Here is a 25,702-nt window from a genome sequence, read left to right as displayed (position 1 = left end):
TCAGCTTTCACCTTGTAAATTTACAAACATCTAGCGTATATCATACGCTAGGATCACAGCAGTGAATGAACCCATTACATTAAATACCTCATCTAAGACAAAACTTGATAAAGCGGCTGTGTCCTTAAAGCAGGTGATAATCATTTAAGTTCTGATATGCTGCTAGAGGTCCCAGATTCACTGTCTTTCCTATAAACTTATGTTTTCTGATGTCATTGTTCCTGCACACCACTCTGCTCCTGCTGTCAGTGATGTTTGCGAGCTTTGTTGTCTTAAGCAGCTTTTATGACTGTTAGCTTAGGGAGAGTCATTATATTTATTTCCATAATTTAGCCATTATTTGGGGAAATCTTTGAAACTTGAGAACATTTTTGGACAGATAATTCCTTACTAGTACACAAATGCAATTCCCACTTAAATTACACAGTTGTTTTTTTTCCTTAACAGATGAGGAAAAAGAAAATAATAGAGCATCAAAACCACACTCAACTCCAGCTACTCTGCAATGGTAAGATGCCTTTTAAAAAAAATCATAAAAATCTGTTAGTGCTTTTTCTTATTTTTTTTTTCCAACTGAAGTGGATAGAGGTTTGGGACATCTTACAGAGTTTTCAAGATACTTCCACTATACATGTTTAGTCTGCGCATTAGCGTTCTGTATAACTGCTCAAAAATTGCCTTGCTCTTACAGGATTTGTTTGGACGTTAGAAAGCTCTGATGCGGTTTAGAAGGTCTGCTTGGCAGATTTGTTTGTCACCTTTTCACTTGGTGATTTGTGGTTTGTCGTTATTGTTATATTTTATACAAAAAGAAAATGAATACTGAGAACTCTTTTCAAGACTCAAGATTGTTTCAGACTGAGATGGAGCCCACCTTTATAGACTGCTTTACTGCAATAAGATCCCTGTAATTTAGGGTAGAAGAGGACAAAAGAAGTGACTTTGTGGTCTGATTTATTTGTCAAAATCTTCTTGGAAATTTAGTTTAAAAAAAGAAAAAGGATTTAGGAAGTGAGTAAGAAAGAGACAGAGAGGGGGAAAGAGGAGGTGGGGAAAGGAAAGTCTGAGCAAAAGTCTACTATGCCATGAAAAGTGAACAAGCGCTGTTCCACCGACTATGATTTACCGCGCTGCTTATGGCTGGCTGCAAGTTCTGTGATGTTACACACACTTCTGACGTTTTTTTCCATAGGTCATCTCTTAGGCTTTTGTAAATTTTTTTTTAAACTTATTTTAGGTTTTTAATCCTGGTTTAGCTTTATTTATACTGAAAGTTGTTGAGCACCTTACAGGAGGTTCCCTGTATCTGGCAGATTAGAGCTCTGTTACAGAGAAGTTCATCAGGCCTCAGAGCAGACTATTTTGAAAAGCCAGATTCCTTAGCTTGCTTTGTTTTTTAAAGAAAAGCCTTTACTTCACCTGTAGATATTCCTTATAGTTTACTGGGTGAAAAGATGGATTATTGGCAAATAGTGTTGTTTTTAGTAAAATAATTTTTCTGCTTGTGTCAGCCTCTTGGGAGATCTAACTGAATAAAAAAAGCAAAGAATAATCTATTCAGCGAATGTTCTTCTTTTTCTGCCTGTGAAATATGCATAAAAAGATTCAGATTATATCATTTATTTTTGCTCTTGAAGGTTGATTAGTTAAACTTTAGATTCAAAAAACCCCAAACCTGTGGCTTGATTCAGAATAAGTTGCTGAAAGTACTCAGTGTTCTGCCTTGCTAAACTCACAGATACTTTCAGTGAAAACACTGAGACATATACATTAAGGCACTAAATTCTAAATCATTGCTTCTTTGTACCTATTTGCACCACGAAAGTGCAGTTTTTCAGAAGTTCAAGAAATTTGAATAGAGAAGGGGAGTGACTATAGAGAGAGAAATTCATTGAAACAATAGTGAAATGTCATGGATATATTTTAATATTTTCCATTATCCACCCAAGCAACTTCATTACCATTCAGGCAGGTTGATAATAAAGGACAATCTACCTAAAATAAAATAGTAGACAGGGCTTGCCAGTCCCAAATTCAGAATAATGTTTGTTTTGCAGTAGAGTCAGTTAAGAGTCTTTTCCAGCGGAGCAAATAATGTGGTAGCCAAGAAGACAGAATTAATTAGAACATGACAGCGATACTGTTCTCAACAGCAAACATGCAAATATTGTAAACAATCTTCTGCCAAATACTTTCAAGCTTCCGCAGTCATAAAGGTTAGTAAATCCCTAAACTCCTGGGATATTGAGCCCTGCTGGAATGCAGTGTGCATGATACTACTCTTTCAGCAGTATTTGCAGTGGAATCCTAAAATTTTGAAATAAAAAGGCTGCTCATATCTTCTCCCTTTCCCTCTTGCCAGTGTACTATCTTACTACCTATCGGTTGTGTTATGCTTCCTACACTTTTGAGTAGGTCAAACAGTCTACCTTTTGAATCTTTTAGAGTGTCTGCAATTCCCCCCATCCAATTTTCCACCACAAAATACATGGGGAAACAGAAAGGAATGAAATTTTAAAGTTTCATTTCTTTATCTGGTGCCAAACTGAATTACGCTTTTGGTTTGTTCGTTAATATGCCGGTAGGAAGACGTTTCCCAGCTTGATAGCCATACTACAGACAGTCTTCCTGTGTTTTCTATATGATTTTCTGCCTTGGTACTGTAGCTTTAAACTGATATTGCCTGGAGAAACTATGCTACGGGGTTTGATGTACTAAAAAAAACTGGAAGCTCAAATGTGATCAATATCCTAAAAAGGTCTGAGCTTGCTTGGTGTGAAGATGTCGAGTTTCCACTGTCCTGGAAAACCAGACACGTTAGTATCAGGCTATTTGTACTGCGGTGGCACCTAGCAACCCACAGGCTGGTAAACTATTGTGGTCAGCGCTGCGCAGACACTGCTCCAACCGTTTCCTTGTGTTTAGCTTCACATATTTGAGTTTTATCTGCTCAGGCCTCAAAACTGTTTTGTTTTGGTTTGGTTTGTTTTTTCGCACAGTCGAGAAAGACGAAAGACTAAATTTAGCTGAATATGCCTTGGGTAAGCACGCGTCCTTCCCTCTAACAGGAATCTCTGGGCCAGATTCAAGAGAGACAGAAGTGATGGGGTAAATTATTCTGCAGATTTCAGAGATAAAATAGTATTTACTGTGAGATGCTACTATCATTTATAGATAGTGAAGGCAAGGGAGTACTGGAGGACAGAAATGGAGGAGGAGCAAGGAAAAGAAGAGGATGAAAGTAGCAGGGAAAGAGAAGCGAAGCACAAGGGAACTATGTACTTTCTGTTACATGGTTCGTATCGCCATCATTATTATTTATTTCTTGTCTAGCATCCTGCTGAAAGCAGTGAAGAACATCCATCCCACAGGGGTCTATCCTTAGTGCTTACTGGTGTAAGAACGCCTCTATAGAGCCAATGTATATTCAGCGCTGTAAATGAGGAGGGATGAGTAGCCAAAGATACCAAGGCATGTCTGCATGACTCTCAGCCTGGCTAAATATCCTTTTCCTGGAAACAGGAATGATATTTTTCCTTGTTTTGCTTTTTTTTTTTGTTGATGATACAAAATGAAGTGGAAGACCTGGTAAATGTAGCGTTACTGCTAGAGTCCATCACTTGGACTGGGGAAGCTACACCAGCCTGAATTTAACTATTAAGACATTAATCTACACATACCTACTATCTTGTGCTTATCCATGCTTCTGTGTTCACTATTGTCTGTAAAACTACAGTGCTTGCTAAGCACTTCGCTCTAAAATGTTCCTGATTATTTCATGGGCGAAATGGTTGATTATGCTGTAAGCGTGAAATTTTATTTTACCTCAAATTGGCATACGTGTGTGTGTACCTGCCTCTCTAAGCAGTGACTTATTCAGAGCACAGACAGCCTAACTCTATGCAGTTCGGTGGCTTCCAGTATAAGCGCTCCAAACAATAACAGTACTGTGAGGGTAAAGTCAACAAAACAATTTTATTTTCTGCGATTATCCATAGAAAGAACTAAAAAGAGGAAGGTAAATCATTGCTAGGGAATGGATTCTCCTCAGATTACTAATTTCACAGAAATTGTTCTCATGTATCAAAATGAATCTGCTCTAGAATCCTTTGTGTAATTAGCAATATTAGCATCACAGTGTTCTGTTCCCCTAATAATATCTAGAAATAAATCTGTAACAATTAACAGTGCAGACACTATTCTGCTATAGAATAACCTCGTTTGATCCAGAAGTGTACAAGTATAAAGAGGAAAACAGTAACAGGGACAGATAAAATCGACTTTCGTGCAGGATTGGGGGTTTTATCGCTATACTGTAGCAGTACAAAAGGTCTCATTGTGAACTTCTGGATTTCACATGGCTTTATTAGGACATTTAAATGATATATCTATATCTATATATATTTCTGATAATGATTTGTTAGGTAGAAGATTGAGTTCATTATCTTTCTACAATACTGTAGAAAGAAGCTGAATTCAAAATATGATAAAGTTGTTAAATAAAAGACAGGAAAATAAAAGAAGTGGAGCAGGATGGGGTTTTTGATCATTAAAAAAAAGTTCAGGTATAATGGAGCATTGTTCAGTGTCAGACTAATGGCTGTCTGTGAAAGAGAGGAGAAAAAGAGAAAAATTCATCAGATATGAACAGAAATAATTAACTGCTTTTCTTTCTGTCCTGTCTTGGTCACGGAAGCTGACATTCCAATTAGCAGCTATAGTATACAAACGAACTCTCCAGGTTTTGAAAGGAGGTTTTGTTAAAGCGCTATGAATTTGAGGAAAGATGCCGTGATGATATCCCTGCAGAAACCAAGGAAGAATAGATGTTGCCCATACAAACCGATTCCATTCATCTAGCCGGATATCTTATTAAAATAGTTTGCGGTCATAAATGACCATGATGTCTGAAACAGAAGCAAGGTAGGTCCTAGAAAAAGCCATGAAACAGAGAAACTAGATGTTTGGTGAGGTTTGAACTTCTACAGCTATCAAATGAGAGGGATGAGTTTTCTGAAAATATATTAATTTTGGCAGTTTTAAAGAGGAAATTGCACCCGCTTTGTGCTCCCAGCCAGCAAAGCACACAAGCATATGCATAACTATAAGCACACAAGCAATACCATGGATGGCAACAAGATTTGTGGTTTTAAGGTTAAGCATGTGCATAAATACCTCTTGAACTTCTTTGGATCAGCAACTATAAAATATAATTCCAAATGAATGCTTCTTCTAATCAGTAGATTTATAATGAGCTCAGTTTCAGGGTCTAAAGATGAAGAATATACCTGTTAGTATATTGGATGCATAAGTTAAGATTTTATACTTAGATGGTTTTGTGTTTGCATGCGTAAATGAGTAATTATATTTTCTACGAGGTACAGCAGGATGTTGTTTTACTGTTGCATTCAGCACGTTGTGGGCTCTTGTTTTCTTGGCTTTGTCCATCAGCGATAGCAAGGGAACATTATACAGCTATGATTTTGTGCACGTTCTTCAGTATTTGCAATTAACTTGTTCTAGCCAGAGCTGCTTCCTCCAGGTAAGAAATTTTACAGCTGGATAGGAGTGAAAAGTGCGTCATGAGCCAAAGGTGACCTGTCCTCTAAAGAATGAAAGAAGGCTGCCTCAGGGCCTTTTGTTGTTCCGTAGCTGTACGTCTGTTTGTCTGCCCCAGTATGCTTTTGGGTATAGCGTATCATTAGTTGTTTTCCTGTTGGTGGTTTGTTTTTTTTTTTTTTGCTTTGTTTTGTTTTCCCCCCCTCTTCCTCTCCTCTGCAAATAGCGCTCTGGATATGGTCTAAGAGCAGGATCCCTTTGTGCTCATCTCCACTTCTCTCTGAGAACTCACAGCCTCCATATTTGATAGGAAGCAGGAACTAGATGATGCAAGTATGCAGTACGGAAATGAATTAAAAGAACTTAAGAACAAAGCAGAGAAAACTTAGTAGAAAAGGAGAAGCTGGAAGGTTTGGCCTCAAAGATGCAGCTTCACACACTGTTTATAATACAGGGCATCCAACATACTTGCAGTTTTCTCTGTTTGATATTTGCTTTTTAAGGCTGGAGGAGAACTATGAAATTGCAGAAGGTGTTTGCATTCCTCGAAGTGCTCTCTACATGCATTACTTGGACTTCTGTGAGAAAAACGACACGCAGCCTGTTAATGCTGCCAGCTTTGGGAAGGTGAGTCTAAAGAGCAGTAGGATGCCTTGAGCTCTAATCTGGTCCAGGTGAGTTTGGATCATTGAAAAGAGTTAAACCATCATTCCTTCCTAAAGACAGTGTTATGTGAATGCAGTATTTTATGTATTCAAGCTTCAAGAGAAATGCTAAGAAGTATTTAGAAGGTTGGAATCATTTCTCATTGTGAGTGCAAAATACACTAAATTTTTTTTGGCGACTTCAGTGCGGTCCCCAGCCTAGCTGACAACAACGTGGCATACAATACTAGCAGTGTGGAAGTCAAATGCAAGCCAGTGTAAACAGTCTGCATTGTGACTTGTAGTGCTTTATCAGTTATTTCCATAAAAATAGAATGATAAATTTCAGTCATTTAATTCTGGACCTGTCTATACCGTTTTTAAGCATAATAAGATCCCTGAATGAAGGATATCAGCCCACAAAGGCAAATCCATGGAGCGGAGTACAGTGCCTCCAGATGTGCAAGACCAGAAAGCATCTGCCTGCATTTGTATGGCACTACAGATACAAGCTCCCCGGATATCTTTGCACTGCAATTCATTGTGCTTCGACTTTCTAGGCCAGCTTTAGCAAGAACCAGTCTTGCTATCTCCAAGCTCACAGTGGAGACATACTCTTAGCACAGATGCAGCTGTGCATAGCCCAGATATGAGCAATAAAGCTCTTATTCTGTACATCAGTACCAAACATTAATGAATGGCCAGGATATTACATTATTACTTTTTGGATTTTCTGTTTAAGTAATATTTTCCTCTCAGTGAAAAACAGTATGACTTTTTTATATTTTTAATTTTTATTTAAAACTGAAATTTTACTCTAGAAAACATTGCAGGATTTAAAAACTTATAGGCTGCGAAAAAACAAAAAGTGAAGTTTGATACTGTTTTTTAAATGCTTACAAATAAGAATCTGAAGCTGATTTCCCTCTAGGCTATTCTCTTTTCATGTTTAGACATTAATTCTATAGAAGTTTTGGGTATTCAAAGAACGAAACACGTTCATAGGATGGAGTAAGTGCCTGTGTAAAAAGAGGTGAAGATGACGACTATATTTATTGAGGTGTCATTTTCTGTAGTGAATCATTATTTAGGTAGTTGAGCAAGGCAAGTAAAATGTATCACGTAACATTGCTGTTTGTCCTGCGTAGCTTAGTTGATTCTGTGTTTGATTTCTGTTTAAGTATACCATATAAATGAAAATGAAATAGTTCTTTTGATATACTATTAGTACCAAGTGGTAAATATAGTGGCTACATGTAATTTAGGAATAGTGAGAAAGGAAAACAGATTTCATGGAAGCTAACTTACTTGACACGTGTGTGTTTTTGGTTTTTGTTTTTACATTTATGTGGTTTACATGATGCTACTTTTGCTCCTACTAAAAGCTTCCGTAAATCATGCACAAGGAGTAAACATTCTGAAATTACTTCACTAGGACGTAAATTTGCCAGGGGTATCACCAGTTTTCAGGATGCAAGAGTTTTGTTATATTATCATCCTTCTCTCTCCCTTCATCAGTGCGAGTACCTTGACCTGGCAATACAGGTCTTCTATCTGCAAATCATGGTATTCCCATATGTTTTCCAAGTGCTAGATGCAGTAAGGTTAGTTCTGAAGCAGTGATATATGCAGTCTGTTTTCCTCTCTTGTGAAGAGGAACCTGTGCAGAATTCTCCTAATATTGTCCCAAAATACAGTGTTTCATGTGTGGCCGTTACTTTTGGGCCTGGAAACAGGGGCTTCTGCATAGGTGTGTCCGGGAACCTCAGACGGCACTGACACAAGCATGGGAGCGAAGCAGGCTCCTGCCCCTGCAGACCCTAGAGCAGACCCCAGCGATTCTGTCAAGTGCTGTTGCTAAGAAAACATGCTGCACGGTCATGAAGGTCTGCCAGGCAGACAGCCACTTTGTGCAATCAATAATTTGCAATCAACTTCTCCTTAGGAGCAGGTACATGGATGAAGTTTCAGCAGACAGTTGTTATCAGGTGTTTGAGAACCGCATTGGCAATGTGCGTTGATAAACGCCTTGGCGGCAGTGCAGTGAAACAGGTGCTACTTGAGGGCTTCCGCAGTTAGCTGCTGCAACAGAGACCCCAGACACGTTTGTCCTCATTGGGACTCATCAAGAGTCCTGCAGCTGTCATCTCCTTCAAAGAAAGGGCTTAGTTGTTCTGTGAAGTTGTAGACAGTTCGCCTTTGAATAGACGACATTGAATTTATGATTCATCTTTGAACTTTAACTCTATGGCCAATGTTAAACATTTAGGCTTTTTTTTTTTTCTTTTAACAGACTGATAGTTTCTAAAAAGAGAGATGGAGTTCAGCCCATTAAAAACAATCTGTAATAAGTTACATCCTAACATGTTGCTACTTACTCAGTTACGTGTCGATTAATAGAACACTGTTAATTCCACTTTTAAAGCTCCATTTGTAAAAACTGCTTCAGATATATGAAACTCGGCTGCAAGTGATTTCTCCGTGCTAAGGTTTTGCATACAAAGCTTCCACCCCTGTGTACCTGTTAAACCTGATATAAGTCAAATAAATCCACAACAGAGTCAGAGAAGAAGGAAGTAGAGACAAGTTGTTCCATGAACACCACAGTTTAATGGAGCTAATTTCCTTGTCATCTCCCATGTTCCTTAAATCCACAGCCTTTTCCAAATATTCTATAATATCTCCAGGTACCCAAATCTTCTCGAAAGTCTCCATGTTTCCCTGCAGTACTTTCAGTTCTTTCCAGGGTCAGCCACTGCTCAAGGTCTTGCTGCTTTTAATTTTCTCACATGTCCGCTGCATCTCCCTTCCACATACTTTTGGGTTCCCTCATCTCTCTCTCTCCCCCCACCCCTTCTTTTTTTTTTTTTTTTTTTTTTGGTTTTCCCACCCCCCGACAGCAGAGCAAAAATCAGCACAAATGGTGGAGGCTGGTTCGGAGCAATACACCTGGTGACTGGCTGCCTCGTACTTGCGGTTGTCCAGTCAGGCAGTGCCAAACAGCAGCTCAAGGCTGAGCTTTCCTTCCTGATTTGTCCTCAACGTTAACACCGATATGCTCTCCCCATGATGCAGCCAGTGTTTTCCATTAAACTTCTAGGACGCTGGCTGGACCACAGGCATTTGGTAGAATTGGATTAGTGAAATAAAAATTACCCTGGGGAATGGTGGGGTGGAGAGATTAAGAGAAGGACTGTAATTTCTCATAGACTTTGTTCCCTGAGGAAATCAGGCTAAAATAGCAAGAAAAGTTAACACGAAGATGAAAGCAGAGTTACTGTATAAGTAGACATCTTTAGAAAAGCAACCTGTACTCCTAAGGTGCTTGAAATACATCCAAACTAAGAAAGACTCTAATATGGTTATTAGTATGTGATATATTCTTATATGACAAAGGGAGCTGTAGCTTTAATGCACTTTAGCCAGCTTGCTAGTGCTTTACTCGACCAAATAACATGTTTGAAAAGTACTGGCATTTTTGTCCACGCTAGCATTTGCCAGTCTGTTAATAGCCACGTGACCTAGCTGGCCATTACAGAACTTGTTCTTGCCTGGAAAAGACAGGCGTGCTTTCATCTGTATACTATATTAGTTTGCTGGTTACAGCTTAGCATCAGCAAGTGGAAACTGCTGTTTAAACTCCCAATATCACTGAAGGTGGTAGGGAAACATACGTTATGTTCAACAGGGCCACGATTTCACCCAGGAGTGAAGCAGAATAAGAGAACTACTCCTTGAAGGCAGGGGAGTGAAGGGAGGGCGGGTAGGCATGTCATGGAGTTATTAACAGCGTAAAATGCTGCATATGGGAAAAAAAGCTTTCTCACAGCGAACATGTTTAGACTGTGAATTAGTCTTCAGGCAGGAGGAGTGAAAGCCCTATTGCTTAGGTCACTTAAAAAAAAAAGAAAAAAAAGACAGCGACCCTGCACCCCTCGGCCCTGTGCTGCAGAAGCCTCAGGCTCTGCTTTGGGACTCTGTAGATGCAGGGAGAGCAATTTAAGATGCTTCCAATGGGAAGGTCCTGCCGCTGCCCGTAGAAGGGAGGGCAGAGTAGGTGCTGCGGTTTTTCTGAGTAACGTGAGCATAAACTATCGATGATTTCTTATTTGATTAATACGTTGAGCTGTGAACTGTTGTGGTTGAGGGCTCTCACTCGCCATCCTCACTGAGTTTAGCAGCAAAAGCTAAATCATTTTGAAGTGGGGCCTTCAGTGAATTAAATTACTTAAAAAGCAAAATAATTTCAGCATTTCCAACGCCCTCAGTGACTGTTGTGTATGGGTTGCTTCTGGAAAGCTTGTGGGTTCTGTACTAGCTGTACAAAGTTACCCAGGTATTCAGCTGGGATGCGAGATCTTTGAGCATCTCTTTCACTTTTATTTCCTCAGCCAACACTGATTTTTGTTCTTTGTTTCGTTTGCCACCTTGTATGAGCCTCATTCTCTTAATCCAGCCTCTTGAAGATGTAATCTTTCTCCTCTGCATCTGTTTCCCCCATCTTCCCCATCCTCAGTCTTCTGCTTTAACTTTACTGGGTAGTGCTAAGTCACCCCCAAGACTCAGCAGATCTCTTATACAGAACACTTAGCAAAATTGCACTAGGAGAAACTTTTACACCCTCTTAAAGTGTTCTTCCCACAACGCTCATGTGCCCCCTGGAGGTTATATACTTCCTTCTATGGTCTTCCTTGTTTTGGGTGCTTTCCTGACATGTCTTTTGACAAGCAGTAGTAAACGAATATTTGAAAAGGAAAGGAAGGATGCTGACACTTTTGAGCTAGAAGTGTGAGAAAGCTTGCAGGCTTGTTCTTGCTCCGTCTAAGGCCCCTTTACATCGCTGTGGTGGCATAAAGGAGTTTAACAGGAATGCATGCATGCACGCACAAATTCTAGAGCCTTGTTATTGTTCCCTGAGTGGCTGTGCCATAAACAAAAATTAGATTCTGATAAGTATATTTAAATGAAGAAATGAAAAATCCACAGTAGACTTCTAATATAGGTTAGGAAGGTCTTTTACATTTTTGAGCAATGTTTCTGCCCTGCCAAAAAAAATTGGCTGAGGCAAAGTTTACTAACAGAAGAGTCTCCCCCTCCCCCCCCCCCAGTATAATTTGCTTTGCTCCAGGACTGTACAAGCTGTACCAGCCAGAGCCCTCTTTTATCACTATGCACTGTTTCTAAGCCCAGAACTTTTGCCAGCAGGACTGCTCCTCCAAGCATTATTAGCATAGATAGGATTTACAGTATCGTACTCTCATGCTATATATATTTGACTTGCAAAAGGAAAAATAGTCTCATTGAAACTATTTTGATAATGACATTGCAATGTGATTGCTGTCTGTTTTGTCTTTTTATTGAAATGCACATATCTGGAAATTGCTTGCTGTGCATGAGAAGTTACTTCTCCTGGAGATGTATTTCTTCTCTTCTCAGGAACAAATTTAGAGTAGCCTCAATAGTAACTGTATAGCAAAGCAAAATTTACTCTTAGCGCTCTCTTTTGATGGACTAAAATAGCACATGCTCTATTACAGACAATTACTACATATGGAATACTCTTTTATTTAACTTTTTCTACTCAGTATAGAAAGGAAAAATATAACTGGGGAAAAATCTTTTTAAAGCTTAGGATGTCGTTTCTCGTATTGCGCTAAAGGACCGTATCAGCTTGTCAGCAGTGTCAGTGCTATCTGAGCAATCTCTGCTTTTCCGTCATCCCTTGGGGCAGGCTAAGGTTCCTGACTGAAGGCCAGTTAATACTATTAGGACTCTTCCATCCTGACATAGTCTTGCAGATCAAGCTCCTCTGACAAGTCCATAACAACACAGAAGCAAATGCAGTTAACGTGGGGAAAGGAGCTTCCAGAGAGTACTTGGAAAGCTCTTTACCCTGAGCTCCTGGCTCTGCTTCACAGATTCCTTGTATTATAGCAGGTTGTCGTCCATTGCCTTTTTCTCCTTGAGCCCACGGAGTAAGAAGACCAGCAAGGACAACTCGCAGTCTTTTTGGAGGGAGTTCTCCTTTCACAAAGATTTTTCTAGCAAAGGGATTTTACTGGCTTTGCTACTTCAAGCATCTGGCTTCCAGTCAGGCCTTCAGCGTGAAGCAGAGCAGCCTCTGGGCTGCTTTACCTCATGCCTTGTCAACATATCCCCGAGGCTGTCCTTACAGCACAGGGTCTGCCGGAGTGCAGGGATCCTGGCACTCAGCCTTTTCCCACAGATATGCTGGGTGAGGGCAGGCAGTGTGCTGGCACTGCTACAGAGCAGGTCAAGTTCTGCAGGGTTTTAGATCTGCTTGACTTCAACAAGCCAGCCCAGAAAGTGGCTGCAGCTCAGCTAAGCATCTGAGTCGGGGCGTTTGATGGTTGCAGCTTTGTCAGGATGCAGTAAGCTGTGTGATCATGCCTTAGGCTGAATTCCATCTGGCCGGGGTTGATGCTGAAGTAGGATATTGTTGTACCTAGATAAATTTGAAGAAAGGTCTCACAAGCTTCACTAAAGGGTCCAGTTCAGTGGGAATTTCTCATGGGGTCTCCTCTACAGCAGCAGGCATAATTGGGCACAGGCATTAAAGTAGTGCCAAAGGGGTTTTCTGTCTCATTTTGCAGTAGCAGCTGAGATGTATTGGTGCTAGAAACAAGTGTTAAACTTGGGGCTAGACCATGCATCATTCCACGAAGTGATGAAAGTGAGTGGAGGGAAACAGGGAGGTCGTTGAATCTATATAGACAATGCATCTGTGGCCAAGAATACTGGACCCATGCACTGCACTCTTCCCTCCTGGGCCATGCAAGTAAGTGAGCAAGAAGAAGAGAGGGTATACACATAGTTGTGCCTCCTCTCCTGCTCTTCATGCAGCTCAGTGGTTATGAGGGACAGGAAAGGTATTTTATAATGGGCTGATCTGATCATGCACCTTCCTGTCAGTAGGTGTTTCTGAGGGCAGTGCTTTCCTGATGCTTTTCTCAAGGCAATGTGTTGTCAAGCCACCCCTAGCCACCTTTGAGCCAAAAGGTACCTGTTAGCACAGGTGTTAATGAGAGACTGTCTCAGAGCAGGATTTTCAAAAGCTCTGAAGCAGATGGGGAAATCCCAAAATGCTCCAGCTGGAACGGTAGCAGGCCGAGGATGGATGAGCCTGAAAATCCCACACTTTTCATGTAAGATTGAGGATATCAGTGTTGTTTGCGTTTCACAGCAGAGGGAATAAGGAAAGCATAGCTATATGGGAGTAAAACTGTATTTGTCATCACTGTTTACTTTCCTCATGCCATAGCAAAGAAGTTTGAGTGAGACACTACAATAAAAGTTGATAAATAGACACAGATCTTCTGTATCTGGCTTCACAATAGTAAAGCATGCCCTCTGGTTTATGGGTTTGGAAACCTGAGTTGAGATGTACAGAGCCAGGCCTTGTTAGGAGGAATTGCTATCAGAAGAAGAGAATTTCTTTTGCTTTATTTACAGTCATTCTAGAACTTCTCAGAGCTCCAGATCGAAGAATCTGGAACCTGTTTCTCATTCTGCCAAAGTTCAGTTGCTGGGTTGCAATATAATATGATTTTATTTCATTTATTTCTAGAACCATAGCTAGACTTGTTTCAAATAGAAAGGGACAAGAGTCATAAAGAGTAATATCTCCCTAGCTCAGGCGCACTAACAAAATGAACGTACCTTTTGAAAAGTAGCAGTTCAAATTATTCCAGGGAAAAGCCTTCTTAAAGTCTTCCTCTGCCTATTGCCCCTAGAGCAAAATTTAACATTTTGACATGGGGATGGGGGAAAAAAAAAGATTTCAGAAATTTCCATAAGTCACTGTTTTCTTCCATCCTAATTTGTCAGCATGAAGACAGATGCATGAGAATTTTTTTTCTTCCTGTTTTGTTTTCAAGTCTCATACCATGGAAGAATTTAGGTGGAATAACTGGGAAGCATGAAGTTCACAATTTGGTGGCGAATAAAATAAGGAGCGATGGGCCGCAGCGCAGTGGTGAAGGTAGAATAGACAATACGCTCCTCACTTTAAAGCTAGGGGTGGCTCGGCTCGTGTTCAAATATCACAGTGCTGGATGAGATGCGAGGAGAGATTCAAAAGCCGAAATTACAGCTGGCAGTAATCAGGAGGAAGGAATGCACCTTTGCAGCCGTTTGCTGGTAACAACAGCTCCTGCAGTTAGCCATGTCTAAGGTTAATAGGCTGTGCAGACTACAGTACAGCCCTCTACAGAGGAAGAACGTTTTTCTAGTCATTGTTCACAGAGCTGTCCCTATTTTGCACAGATGTATAAGTAACTTATTTCATTATCTTAAGAATGATGAAAAATGTAAGTAACTAGTTATTTAATTCAGATGTATTCGGATAGCTCTTCTAGGTTGAAAAAAACCAACACAGGATAAAAATCCTGCTAGCTCTAAGATCTGTGCAATATGTGTTGACTGCCATGCTACAATGTTTTAATTTCAGTGTGAGAGAATGACACAAGAAGACCCTTCTTTCTTGCATTGACTTTGGTTCCCCCATACATTCAGAGGTGAAAGGTTACTGCCTGTCAGAAAGGAAAACAGTCTGCTTATGTTCTTCCTACACAGGCATTCATAAAACTATGTAGCAGAGTTAACTGCAAAAGGGTTAAACAAATGCACTTGGATATACCTGGATATAACAGTCCACTCAAAAGGTACAAACTATGTTACTTTATAATGTAATGACTTCTACCTGGCTCTTACGTATACACCAGGCAATCAGCAAGAGAACCGTCAAGTTGCAAGAAGATAAGGCTTTTTTTTTTTTTTTTTTTAAATTAAGAAGTACTTATAGCATGACCTTCTGTAGGGGGAGGGAAAGACCAGCTCTTGAGCAGGTCATGGAGGAAAGAGAGGGAGAACTGAACTGAGGTTTATTAACTGAGAAAGGAATCAAAGGACTCTTGGTTTCTGAGGATAGCATAGTGGGAACAGAGATTGTTTGCATGTGAAAGTCCTGCTCTACATTTGTCTTAAAAATAAAAAGCCAAGCAGCGTAAAAGAAAACATAACACTCAAAACTGCAACATAATTTAAACGGAATTTTACTTGGATATTGTAAAGCCTGAACCCTTTTACTCAGCAGATCTCATAAGCATCTAGATTTGTGGTCACTTTGGAGAGGTGTAGGGTGCAATTTCAGTTCTGTTGAAGGATAATGGTAAAAGTCCTTTGCACTCCAAAATTTCCTTGGATTTCACCCATGAGGTCTTTTTACCACTGCTGCTTTTGCGAAGCCAGCATTGCCATGAAAAAGGGGTGTGGGCTCCATTCAGAGGAAGGCTCAAACTGCTGTCAGGTCTTGCTTCATTTATGCTTGCACAACCCTACTGCAGTGATGAAGGAAAAAGGATACAACGTGATTTTTCAGATCCTAACATATCTGACAACTAGTGCCCACCCTTAACTGTAAAATTAACTCATTTTCCCTGTACGTCTTTGAAAGTCAATGAACATAAAACACTATTATGCTGCATTTTACAGGGTGACTTTTCAGGCTGAAAGCATGATTTAAAATCAAATTTTTGGACTCTCCGCTATTCCCATGGATTTCTGTGCACAATGAACTCCACTTTGTCCTACCTAATCTGACTTCCTCTCTCCTAGCAGGGAAATCTCACTGCTTTAGGTAATATCATTGCATAGGGATTCACATAAATCTAGCTGAATATAAACATTTATATGAACAGATAGTTCATTTCTTTCTTAGGACTTGTTTTATTCCAAGCTCAAACATAAATACCTCTGCTTATGTGTACAGGCACCCAAGCATGAATATACCATGCTTTACATATATATATGTGTGTGTGTGCGTGTATATACATATATACACGCACACACACACAAACACACATATATATAAATAACACATGTGACATTAGGTTAAAGAAATCTGATGTTCTCTTTCAAAGATTTGCTAGTTTTTTTTTTTTTTTTTATAAATTACTGGTAAAGAATATTGCTTTAAGTGATACATGCATTTTGGCTGTATTCCAAAAGGTGTATCTCATTGTTTAAACATGTGCTGGATTTTAAAAAAGCAAAGCAAAGAAAAAAGGATCATCTGATCAACTGCTCTATTATTCTTCTCTTTTCCTGATCACCTCTGCCCTGGTATGTAGAAATTGGCTGATTTATTTAAATCCCAGGAACTCCCATGGCATATGGTTCATAAAGTAGCATTTACAGTGTGCATTGTAACACTTCATCACTACTTGACAGACTTTGAAAGTAATATGGATTCATATTGTTCCAAAAGAAAAATTAGGGTGAAAGTACATGTGAATATTAAGATTTACTTTTGAGTCTGCTGCTGCAGTATCTGGCTTTAGGAGAGGAATGATGTTTTCTGAATGACAACTGCCACACACACAAAAAAAAAAAAATCCCCTAGCCCAAAAAACCATCCCCAGAAAGTAGTTCTTCAACGCTGCGTTTTTTCCCACAGCCTTGTGGAGCCCCCAACCCTGTCTGCAGAAAATGAAAGAGAGAGGGGTGGGATTAATGTGTAATTAAAGGGAATTTGGAAGGCTGAGATGTTGCGGAATGTTAGATCAGTAGCTGGAACAGCATGTGGTGTTCTTTAGGCAGGCTTCATTGAATCCATACAAAAAAAGAAAGAAGGGCTGCTTGCCTGTCTGCTCATTTATCAAACAGCTAGGCTGAACTTTCACAGCTCCACAAAAGTGTTTTACTGTTTGCTGAAGTTTTGCTCCAGAAATTAAAGCTGAACAGCCTAGTGAGTCTGAGTCTGTGCTGCGTTTTTGACATAAGCCACGTTGTGCAAAGCTCTTAGAAACCAGTGCAGGTCAATTTTTACGTGATACAAAGCAAAGTGGATTGTGCATTTGATTGAAAAAATATTCCTGAAGAAATAGTCAGATATGTGACATTGTAATGTCTTTATTTAAATAGCACCTTTTGATCCAAATACATGTTCCAGAGCTTTCAGTCATCAATCAGGATTAAATATTTATCTCTGTGGCAACTGTGGCAAAATAGCTCACAAGGAAAAAATCTATATTATTTAATCAATTTTAATTTACGTTTTCTTCTTGTTGAACCCTTGTATTCTGTCTTGTATGCCTGTTTCCCATTAATATTGCTTGTTTTTTCCTAAATATAGGAAACATTTAGTAATCTCTGTCATGAAACATAATTACAATAGGTTATAAATTCAAAAGGAAGACATTCCTCCTGCAAGTGAATCTTCAGGGCTTACTGCAGTCTTTCTTGCACAACTGTTTTGCCGGAAGGAAATTTGTCCTGCTGCAGACTACACTGAGAACTAGGTTAAATCCTGTGAGGTGCTGAGTGCTGTCTTCCCAGTGACTCCAGGACAGCTTTTCTCTTGCATCAGGACCAGCCTGGTTGAAGAGGCTATGGTTACTGAAGGCACAATCTGCATTCATTAATCCACTTCCTTAAATGCATCTGGTGCTAAAGAAGTGTTGTTATATACTTTCAGTTCTCTTTTAATCTCTGCTGACAGACCAGAGTCCAGATTCTTGAAGATATCCTGCTGTTTCTGAGATGCATTTGCTTTCCATAGAGAATAAATTCATTATGAGCTATTTTTACAAATGCAACAAGTGAGCCTTGCCTGGTGGAAATGGCTCCCCCGTCAAATAACAAAATCCTCTCAGGAAATCATCTCTTAGAAAAGAGAGTGCTTAGTGGCAGGACTGCAAAGGCCTTTAGGAACTTTTGCCTCTAAAACTCTCAAAAAGAGATATTGCCCGTAAATGGAAATTTCGTAATTAAAAGAGACCCAAACTCTGAAGTTTCATCTTATTGGCGCACAATGCTAAGGAAATTTTTTGGTTATTAGTGTCTAATTGCAGCAAAACCAAGTCTGTTGATCCTGCAAACTGATGTGTAAATAGCTTAAATACCAGGCCAATTTTAAGTACAATCCTTATTAAGTTTAGAGGCAGAACTGACCTTACAGTTTAAGGAATTGTATTCGGCTCCAGTAATTTCGGAAAGTCCTTATTTAAACTAATGGTGGTTAATGAAATTATATTGAATTTAACAGCCTATTTCCCCTCTTTCAGTAATGGAAAAAATCATAAAGAGCTGCTTTTTTTTTTTTTTGGGGGGGGGGGTTACAGGCTAATTTGGTCTGATTTCTCCTGTCATGTATTTTGATGACACTGCAGTACAGTTTTTCTGCTTTTCTGTCTTAACAGTCTGCATTAAATTAAGTATTAGTAAGTGCACAGATTTTTCTAATATCACTTTTTTTATTTGCAGATAATAAGGCAACAGTTTCCACAGCTAACAACAAGAAGACTCGGAACCAGAGGCCAATCAAAGTAAGCAATGTATGGTATATTATCATCTCACACAGAGCCCCATTTGGTCTTGGTTTTACTCTACTGAATACAATAGTATAACACCAAGGATTAATTTGTCCAGTTGAGCAGTTTAAACCCAATTTTGATGGAGATTCTGTTGTGGAGTTCACATTGTCATATTGATTTAGCAGTCAAAGTCCTGCATAGGTAGTCTAATGGAAACCTTTTACTAATTTAATCAGCAGCATTTCCCGTATTGTTCCTGTAACGCCTTTCATCTCAGCTCACTTTGCAAAATGTGAAGGGCATTCACACCCACCACTAATGGAGCTACTGTTGGAGGCTAAGAAATGACAGCTGTTTAACATCATGTTTCAGTTTAGTGGATAAGCAGCAGAATGCATGGAATTTAAGTAGAAATATACCTTGGCCTAAACTGAAATTGTCTACAAATCTGGATTTAACCACCATTTTTCTTGTATAATGAGATCCACTGCATCTTTCAGTGATCAAAGAGTTAGTTTATTGCTCTCCCAAAAGATGGCACTTCCTACAAACAGTTCATCCTAATTCCAGAGTGAGAAATTGATTCAGAAAGAAGAATGCACTTCCTGGAGTATGTGAGCTTTTCTTAGACATCCAAATGTTGACGAGACATGATCCTACCAATTTATGAATAGGATATAGTGATGATTTTTGACTTTTTTCTACTTGTGGGCTCCATAAGAGTTTTCCAGTAGAGCTTTGGATCCTTTTATGGCAAACTTAATCCTCCTAAAAAAGAGTTTGCTTTTCTCCATTAGCTTTTACTCAGAATCTTACAAGATAGTCTAATGATAGTCTCTGTAGGTCACAAGTGGAAAACTATGGTGAGGGGAAACAAAAGCCTGGAACAGTGTATTTGCAAAATTTTTTTGGTAAAGCTTCCCTTTTCAAGTAAAACCCAGAAACACAATATTACTAAACACTAAGAAAGATATACTATGAGAATTGAACCTATATACCAAAGCTAGCATACCCCACTCTTTAAAAGAAATTCAGATGCTAAAAGAAATGTCATTAAAAATTAACTTCACTTTCCTCTTCTAACAGGTAGTCCATGTCAAGCAGTCTCTCTTTGATGGGATCAAATATCCTTTTCCCCATCTCAAGAGATTTTCCTGGTTTTTATAACTAAACTTTCTCTTTCTTGAGCAGCCGTATTTAAGCAGTCAATAGAAGATCTGAAAACTCTTCCCATATGCAAACTCAGAGCTACCAGAACAACATAACATAACAGAACTACCAGAACATCACTCAGGTGCAAATGATGGACTGGGCCAACAATATATTAACAAAGCGTGGTAGGTCAGGAATCAAAACATCAGGCTTTAACACTGAATATAAATTCTGTGGAGGTTTATAAAAACAGAGTGTCTAAGAGTGAGCACAAGTTGCTTTATGAAACATCTCATATGAGAGTACCCTCTGTCAACCATCTGGCTACTGCATCACTTGATTATTTGTCTTCTGGCTTAAAGGAAAGAATGAGCTCTGGTGCATTTTCCAGTAGGTGCCCCTCAACTCATCAAGCTCCTGCAGCTCCAGGGGTCGCTGTCTCTCAGAGAAGCAAGATGCTCTTGATAGCTGACTAAAGAAGTCTTGCCTCTGCAAAAGCGGTGTCTTCTTACTCTCGATGAGCCCCAAAATCAGCAAGACTTAATAGCGCTTGCTTATTTTCCCCCTAACCTGCATGCCCATCAGAGAGGCTTTCAGGTCACATACCCTCTCATGCCACCTTTGCGATGGCTGTGCTCCCTACCTAGCAAATAAGAAGTAGATTCTGCAAAGCATGCAGTCTGTGCTGTACAAAACCTGTGCCTCCTGAAAGTACCTGGTCAGCCCCGTGCTGGAAATCATGGTCACTCAAATTTCACAGCCTCAGTACGTATGAAATTGAATTGTTCTTGTCCAAAACGGTATGCCTACATCTTCATTAATGGTTAACAGCCCAGGAATTATACAATACAGAGGAGTCATTCTCATTTGATCCAATTAAGAGGAGAGGTATAAACACATCCACGTGATATGTGTACGGTGTATTTCATTACAATAAACACAGTCGTTGCCAGACCCAGCACAGCTATAGCCAAGCTCTGGCTTGGTTTTCAGAAACAACTGATCGCGTTCCAGTTAAGTGTTACATCAAGAAATTACTTTATATGTTAACACTTCAGTCCCTTTATCACCAACTGTGCTGATCAATTGCTGCCAGTATGATTTTCACTCCACTTCCCAGCTACTGCCAAAGGAAATTCAGCCATAGAGGTGGTTAAGATTATCTGACTTCACACTGTTCTGCCTTCAGTCTTTTTATGGCATGGCTGTCTTGTAACATTAAAAAGTTCAGAGCTACAATGGCACTACACTCCTGGTCATCAGTTGAGAGGCTTTCTCTTTTGCAGCTGGGTTCGTTGCTGTAAGCATGCAGCTGTCCTCTATTGCACTGAGCTTAAAACCAGTTCCACCACAGGTGAGCTGTGAGAAGGCAGCTATACATAAAAGCTGATTTCTTTCTGTACTGTAGCTTGAAACTCTTCAATTATATACACAAGAGGTTACTTAAACCAATGGAAGCTACATGGTGTGAAGGGAATTTTACTTCTTTCTTTAAAGGAGTGCTGCAAATACAGGATCCGTGAAAGGAAAAATCATTCCACTATTTACTGTAAAAATGTTTTTGTGTGGTCTTCATGTTATTCCCCTACAGTTCAAACTTTCATACTCTGTTTGTTGGATTAAGGTTTTTTTCCTGATGGTAACCTAGAAAAGTACTTTAAAAAGAATCTTTGTAAACTGCAGTAGTGAGTTCTTGCCATTTGGGATGACAAAATTACTGAAGGAGGAAGCTATCTGGAAAAATTTCTAAGTTAGTTTGGCTATTACTATGTATTTGATTTTGAAGCTACTTGGAAAAGTCTTTTATGTGGTTTGTTACTGCGTGACATATACTAGAAATTAAATTATGCACAGTGAAATTCTACTGCATTTTTGAGGCTTTCATTTTTTGAGTGAAAAAAAGTTTTGTTCATTTTTTGCTTAACTTGATTGAAGAGGAAACTTGATATAAGAGACTGACCCCTGTTTAGTTTATACACACCTCTCAGTCTGCCTTGAACTTCTGCAGCCCTGTCTGCTGTGACCATTTTTTCCCTTTCCCCCAGTAATTTGTGGTGTTAGCCTCCCACAGCACTTCCTTTCCCCAGCTCCAGACATACCACCAAGCTCATAAGACCTATGTGAGCTTTATGGCCACTATGCACAGCAGCTGCTAGAGACCAAATTGGATACGTGAGCTGCAAGCTGGAGTTGCTACCATTGGAGCTAAGAAGCGCAGATTCTGCAGCTGGTGCTCTTAACCTTTTATATTCTGTGGAGCTTGGCACAAAATGGGTCTTGTGACATCTACCTTACCTACCGGTAAGGTATGCCTGAACCAGCCTTCTGAGAGGTCTTTGTGCTGCTTTGTCCTGTCATTAGGCATAAAGGAGTAAGGACCCCATTCACAATAAAGCCAGTGAAACGTGTGACATGCCTAGCTGTGGTATCTGAGTGTTAGCACAAAATTGCCACCACCTACCTGTGCTGGGGCAAGACTGATCTGGAGCCTGCTTTCTAGTGTGGAACCTGCATTTTGACATAAGCCCTTACAGCTAGTTTTGGGGCAGATAGAGTGGCTTTCTAACGTACTGAAGGTAGGAAATCCTGTTCAGATTGTGTCAGTATAACATTTGTACAAACCTCAACTGGATTATTCAATATTGTGTTCAAGACAGCTTGTTTTCCTTGATGGAAGATGCAGAACGTCTCTAGTGGATGTGCCAAGGGAGCTATGTACTAGCAGGTTCCTGCATCTCCCCAGGCCTCCTTTCAGCCCATCTGTGCTGGCAGACAAGATTAGGGCTTCCAGCTACTTGCTGCTGGAGATTATGACACCCACTGATTTGCGGGTGAATGTCTTGGAGGAAATCTGCTACTGAAACAAAGTCACATAAGTTAGTTTAAGCTATAATCACTTAAACAGTACTCTTTTACTGTTTTAATTGATGATCCTAGCAAAGCCAGCTGGTTTTGCCTAAAGCAGACTAGGGTCCATTCATGTGAACTGATCTGCTGGCAGAGCTCTGAAAGCAGGACCTGACTGGGGGAAATGACAAACACTTGGAGGCAGTAACCTCTCCTGCCACTGTAGCTGCATCCGGAAGATGGAGTCTCATCATGGACTGACCTTTTGATAGGCTGTAAGGAGAGAACTGGAAGATCATTGGCAATTCCCTTTAGAAAAGTAGAGTGAATCAAAGGTACAAGAGCGATATAGTTTTGTGATGCTTTTTGTAATCATTAAAAATGTAACTGAGATAATGGTGGTGGTTACAGTTGAGAAACTGAAATCGAGGCTAGCAAAATTAATGGAAGAAATAATATTATGTTTTCTATTTTGATGACGAGGTTGAACTCGATAATCAATGCTTCCATTAACACCAATAATAAGCCTAAGCTGTAGCACAAACTTGTGCTATATGGCAGCCAACCAACCATTCTTCCAGCCCAGACAGACTGCATAACTCCCCCCTGGTCTGCACAGGTAAAATTACGGTGTTGTGTGGTATCCGGCACTGATCTAAGCCCAGTGGTGATGCTAAGTTGTGGAGCAAATCATTCTGAAATGTATATTTCCTAATATTTATTGCTTTCTGGCACAAGCCTTTTTTCCCCTCTCTTTTCTTTGAGGTGTTGTTCGATGTTTGAAACATTTCTGATCAACTCACTTGCAATAAAGATTTCTGCTATTCGGGGATCAAACCAGCCCTCAACAATCTGAAAATTAGGGAGCTGAAATAACAACAGAAGGGCTAGTCCAGAGGGTCTGTACCTCCTCTTATTGCTAAACTAAAGGAGCAGCTGCACAGCACAGCCCTGCCAACAAGTAGCTTTAGGATGGTTTTTTTGTAAGTAGAAAAAAAATGGCAGTCCATTATTTTTCTGCCCTGCAACAGTCAGCTTTATTAACTCTTCATAGAGCTACTTCTACCAAAAGGAATGAAATTTGGAAACCCAATATATTATTTTCTGCTACTGAATCAGTGCTTATTAATAACATATAAATAACGTATAAACTATCACAAAGTCAGTTTTGCTGAAGAAATCTTTAGCATTGACAGTTTCTGTCCCCCCCCAATATCTTTTTTTTTTTTTTCCAAACAATCTGCTTTACAAATTGTATATCTCTATGTATCAGGTACCATTATTATGGAATTGCCGTGAAAGAAAACTCCCAGTATTATGATGTGATGTATTCTAAAAAAGGAGCTGCCTGGGTCAACGAAACAGGAAAAAAAGAAGTAACCAAACAGACAGTGGCGTATTCACCACGATCCAAACTTGGAACTTTACTGCCAGAGTTTCCAAATGTCAAAGATCTAAATCTGCCAGCCAGTCTGCCAGAGGAGAAGGTAACACTTTGGAAATATTCTCTCAGCTTGCCTTGCTCCCCGCTTCCCCCCTCCCCTCCCCCGCCCCCAATGAAAGCTTTATCTAAAATATAAAGCCTTTAAATTATAGTGAATTTAATAATGCCTTGACTTTATTTATGGGAGACTTAATTGCTTCATACAGTAGAAAGAAATATCTTCCCTTAACATAGGCAGCTGACACAATATCAGCTGTACTTTTCCTTAAAACATTTCTGAAGCCTGTGCACACTCTTTTTTTTTAAAGTTACATTAGATACAGCTGGAAAGGTTTGAGGGTAACTAGTTAAATCACTAATAACAAGAATAACAAGACCTCAGACTTCTGCTTCTGCAATCAGTTATAGCTCTTTAATTTGTAAACCCATTTGTTGGCAAGCTGAAAAACCATCTGATACTTTCTTGAGAGCAGAGCACGCTTAGTACGTTTCTTATCCTTCTAGGCTAGAAAGTGAGAGAATCCTATCTGTACATATGACAAAAATCCCCCAACTGCCCTCGGCTGAGCTTACTAGTTTTCTGGTGCTATTCACAAGTGTAGTATCAATGTAAGGTGGAACAAAAGAATAGGGTTTTATAGTTCTTTATGTCCTAATTAGGGCCACATTCTCGTCTTTGATCTCACTGAGGCTTTTTGCTCCTCTTACATTTGAAGAATCCCCATTGACATAGAAAAATCCATGGATTCAAAGGAAGAACTTACTTTTAAAGAAGAAAACACATCTTAAAGCTAATCTAACTAAACTGAAGACTCTAACCGATTTCATTATTTTTGCAATTGTGCATAGGTAAAGAGAAGAAAAAAAATTACTTTTCTGTGCTTTGTATTCTAATGGTTTTAAAAGCAAATTTCTTAAAGTAAAATGATCTTTTGTGGTCTCCCTCTCATTCTTTTTCAGGTTTCTACCTTTATTATGATGTACAGAACTCACTGTCAGAGGATACTAGACACTGTAATAAGAGCAAACTTTGATGAGGTATGGTCAGAAACTAGAGCTGTAGTTTAAAGATACGTAAGGTATTAATGGATCTTACAGCTTGTCTTGAATGTGATACTACAAAATAATGGCTTTGATCATTTTCATGAGTAATGAACTATTCCTGTACTTGAATGCATAATAGATGACTAATACCATTAAATCTCACAACACTGCCTCAGTTAGAGGTAGGAAAGAGATGGGAATATTTTTGCGTCTCCCTTCTCTAACAGGATTAAAGTAGCAAAATCCCTTTACATGACGTTGAGTAGTCCACTTCTTGCAACTCAAGAAGTGTGTCCACCACCACTTTTCTAAGCTTGGAGTTGGAACCGAGCTCTTTTTAAAAGGAGTTCTTCTGAATGCTCGGCACAAAGTTGGGGCAGATGCAGTAGCCAAAATAGTGGTCTCTGCTTCTATTGCTATGTTAACACTGGGGCAGGGAGGTGGGGGCCTACAGCCATCCAGGCCTCCTGGTAAATCCTGTAGCTGAAGTCTCCAATTGCTCTGTTGTATTGCAGTGCAGCTAAGAACACACGCTGCTGCTTGCTCAGCAGTCGATAAGATCCATTAGGAGTAGATAAGGTTTGTACCTGCTGGATATCTTACTGAATCTGAGGGTTTTCTGGCAGTGCATGCTTACAGCTCTATAATTAGAACTGAAAGGCTGCAAACTCCAAGCA

General features: G+C 39.6%; 1 protein-coding gene across 1 annotated transcript in view; it reads left to right on the top strand.

Moving 5' to 3' along the window:
• The window catches only part of RFX4 (regulatory factor X4), a 101,848-nt gene that overhangs the window by 29,510 nt on the left and 46,636 nt on the right, over positions 1 to 25,702 (top strand). The window contains exons 3-7 of the mRNA XM_009680018.2: positions 448 to 508; positions 6,063 to 6,186; positions 18,489 to 18,550; positions 23,811 to 24,024; positions 24,942 to 25,019. Of these exons, the coding sequence (XP_009678313.1) occupies positions 448 to 508; positions 6,063 to 6,186; positions 18,489 to 18,550; positions 23,811 to 24,024; positions 24,942 to 25,019 (539 nt within the window). The remainder of the gene's footprint in view (positions 1 to 447; positions 509 to 6,062; positions 6,187 to 18,488; positions 18,551 to 23,810; positions 24,025 to 24,941; positions 25,020 to 25,702) is intronic.

The sequence above is a fragment of the Struthio camelus genome, chromosome 1, assembly GCF_040807025.1.
Source record: "Struthio camelus isolate bStrCam1 chromosome 1, bStrCam1.hap1, whole genome shotgun sequence".
In the NCBI taxonomy this organism is placed as follows: Eukaryota; Metazoa; Chordata; class Aves; order Struthioniformes; family Struthionidae; genus Struthio; species Struthio camelus.
The sequence above is the reverse complement of the archived record's forward strand: the minus strand, read 5'-3'. Positions and strand labels throughout refer to the sequence as shown.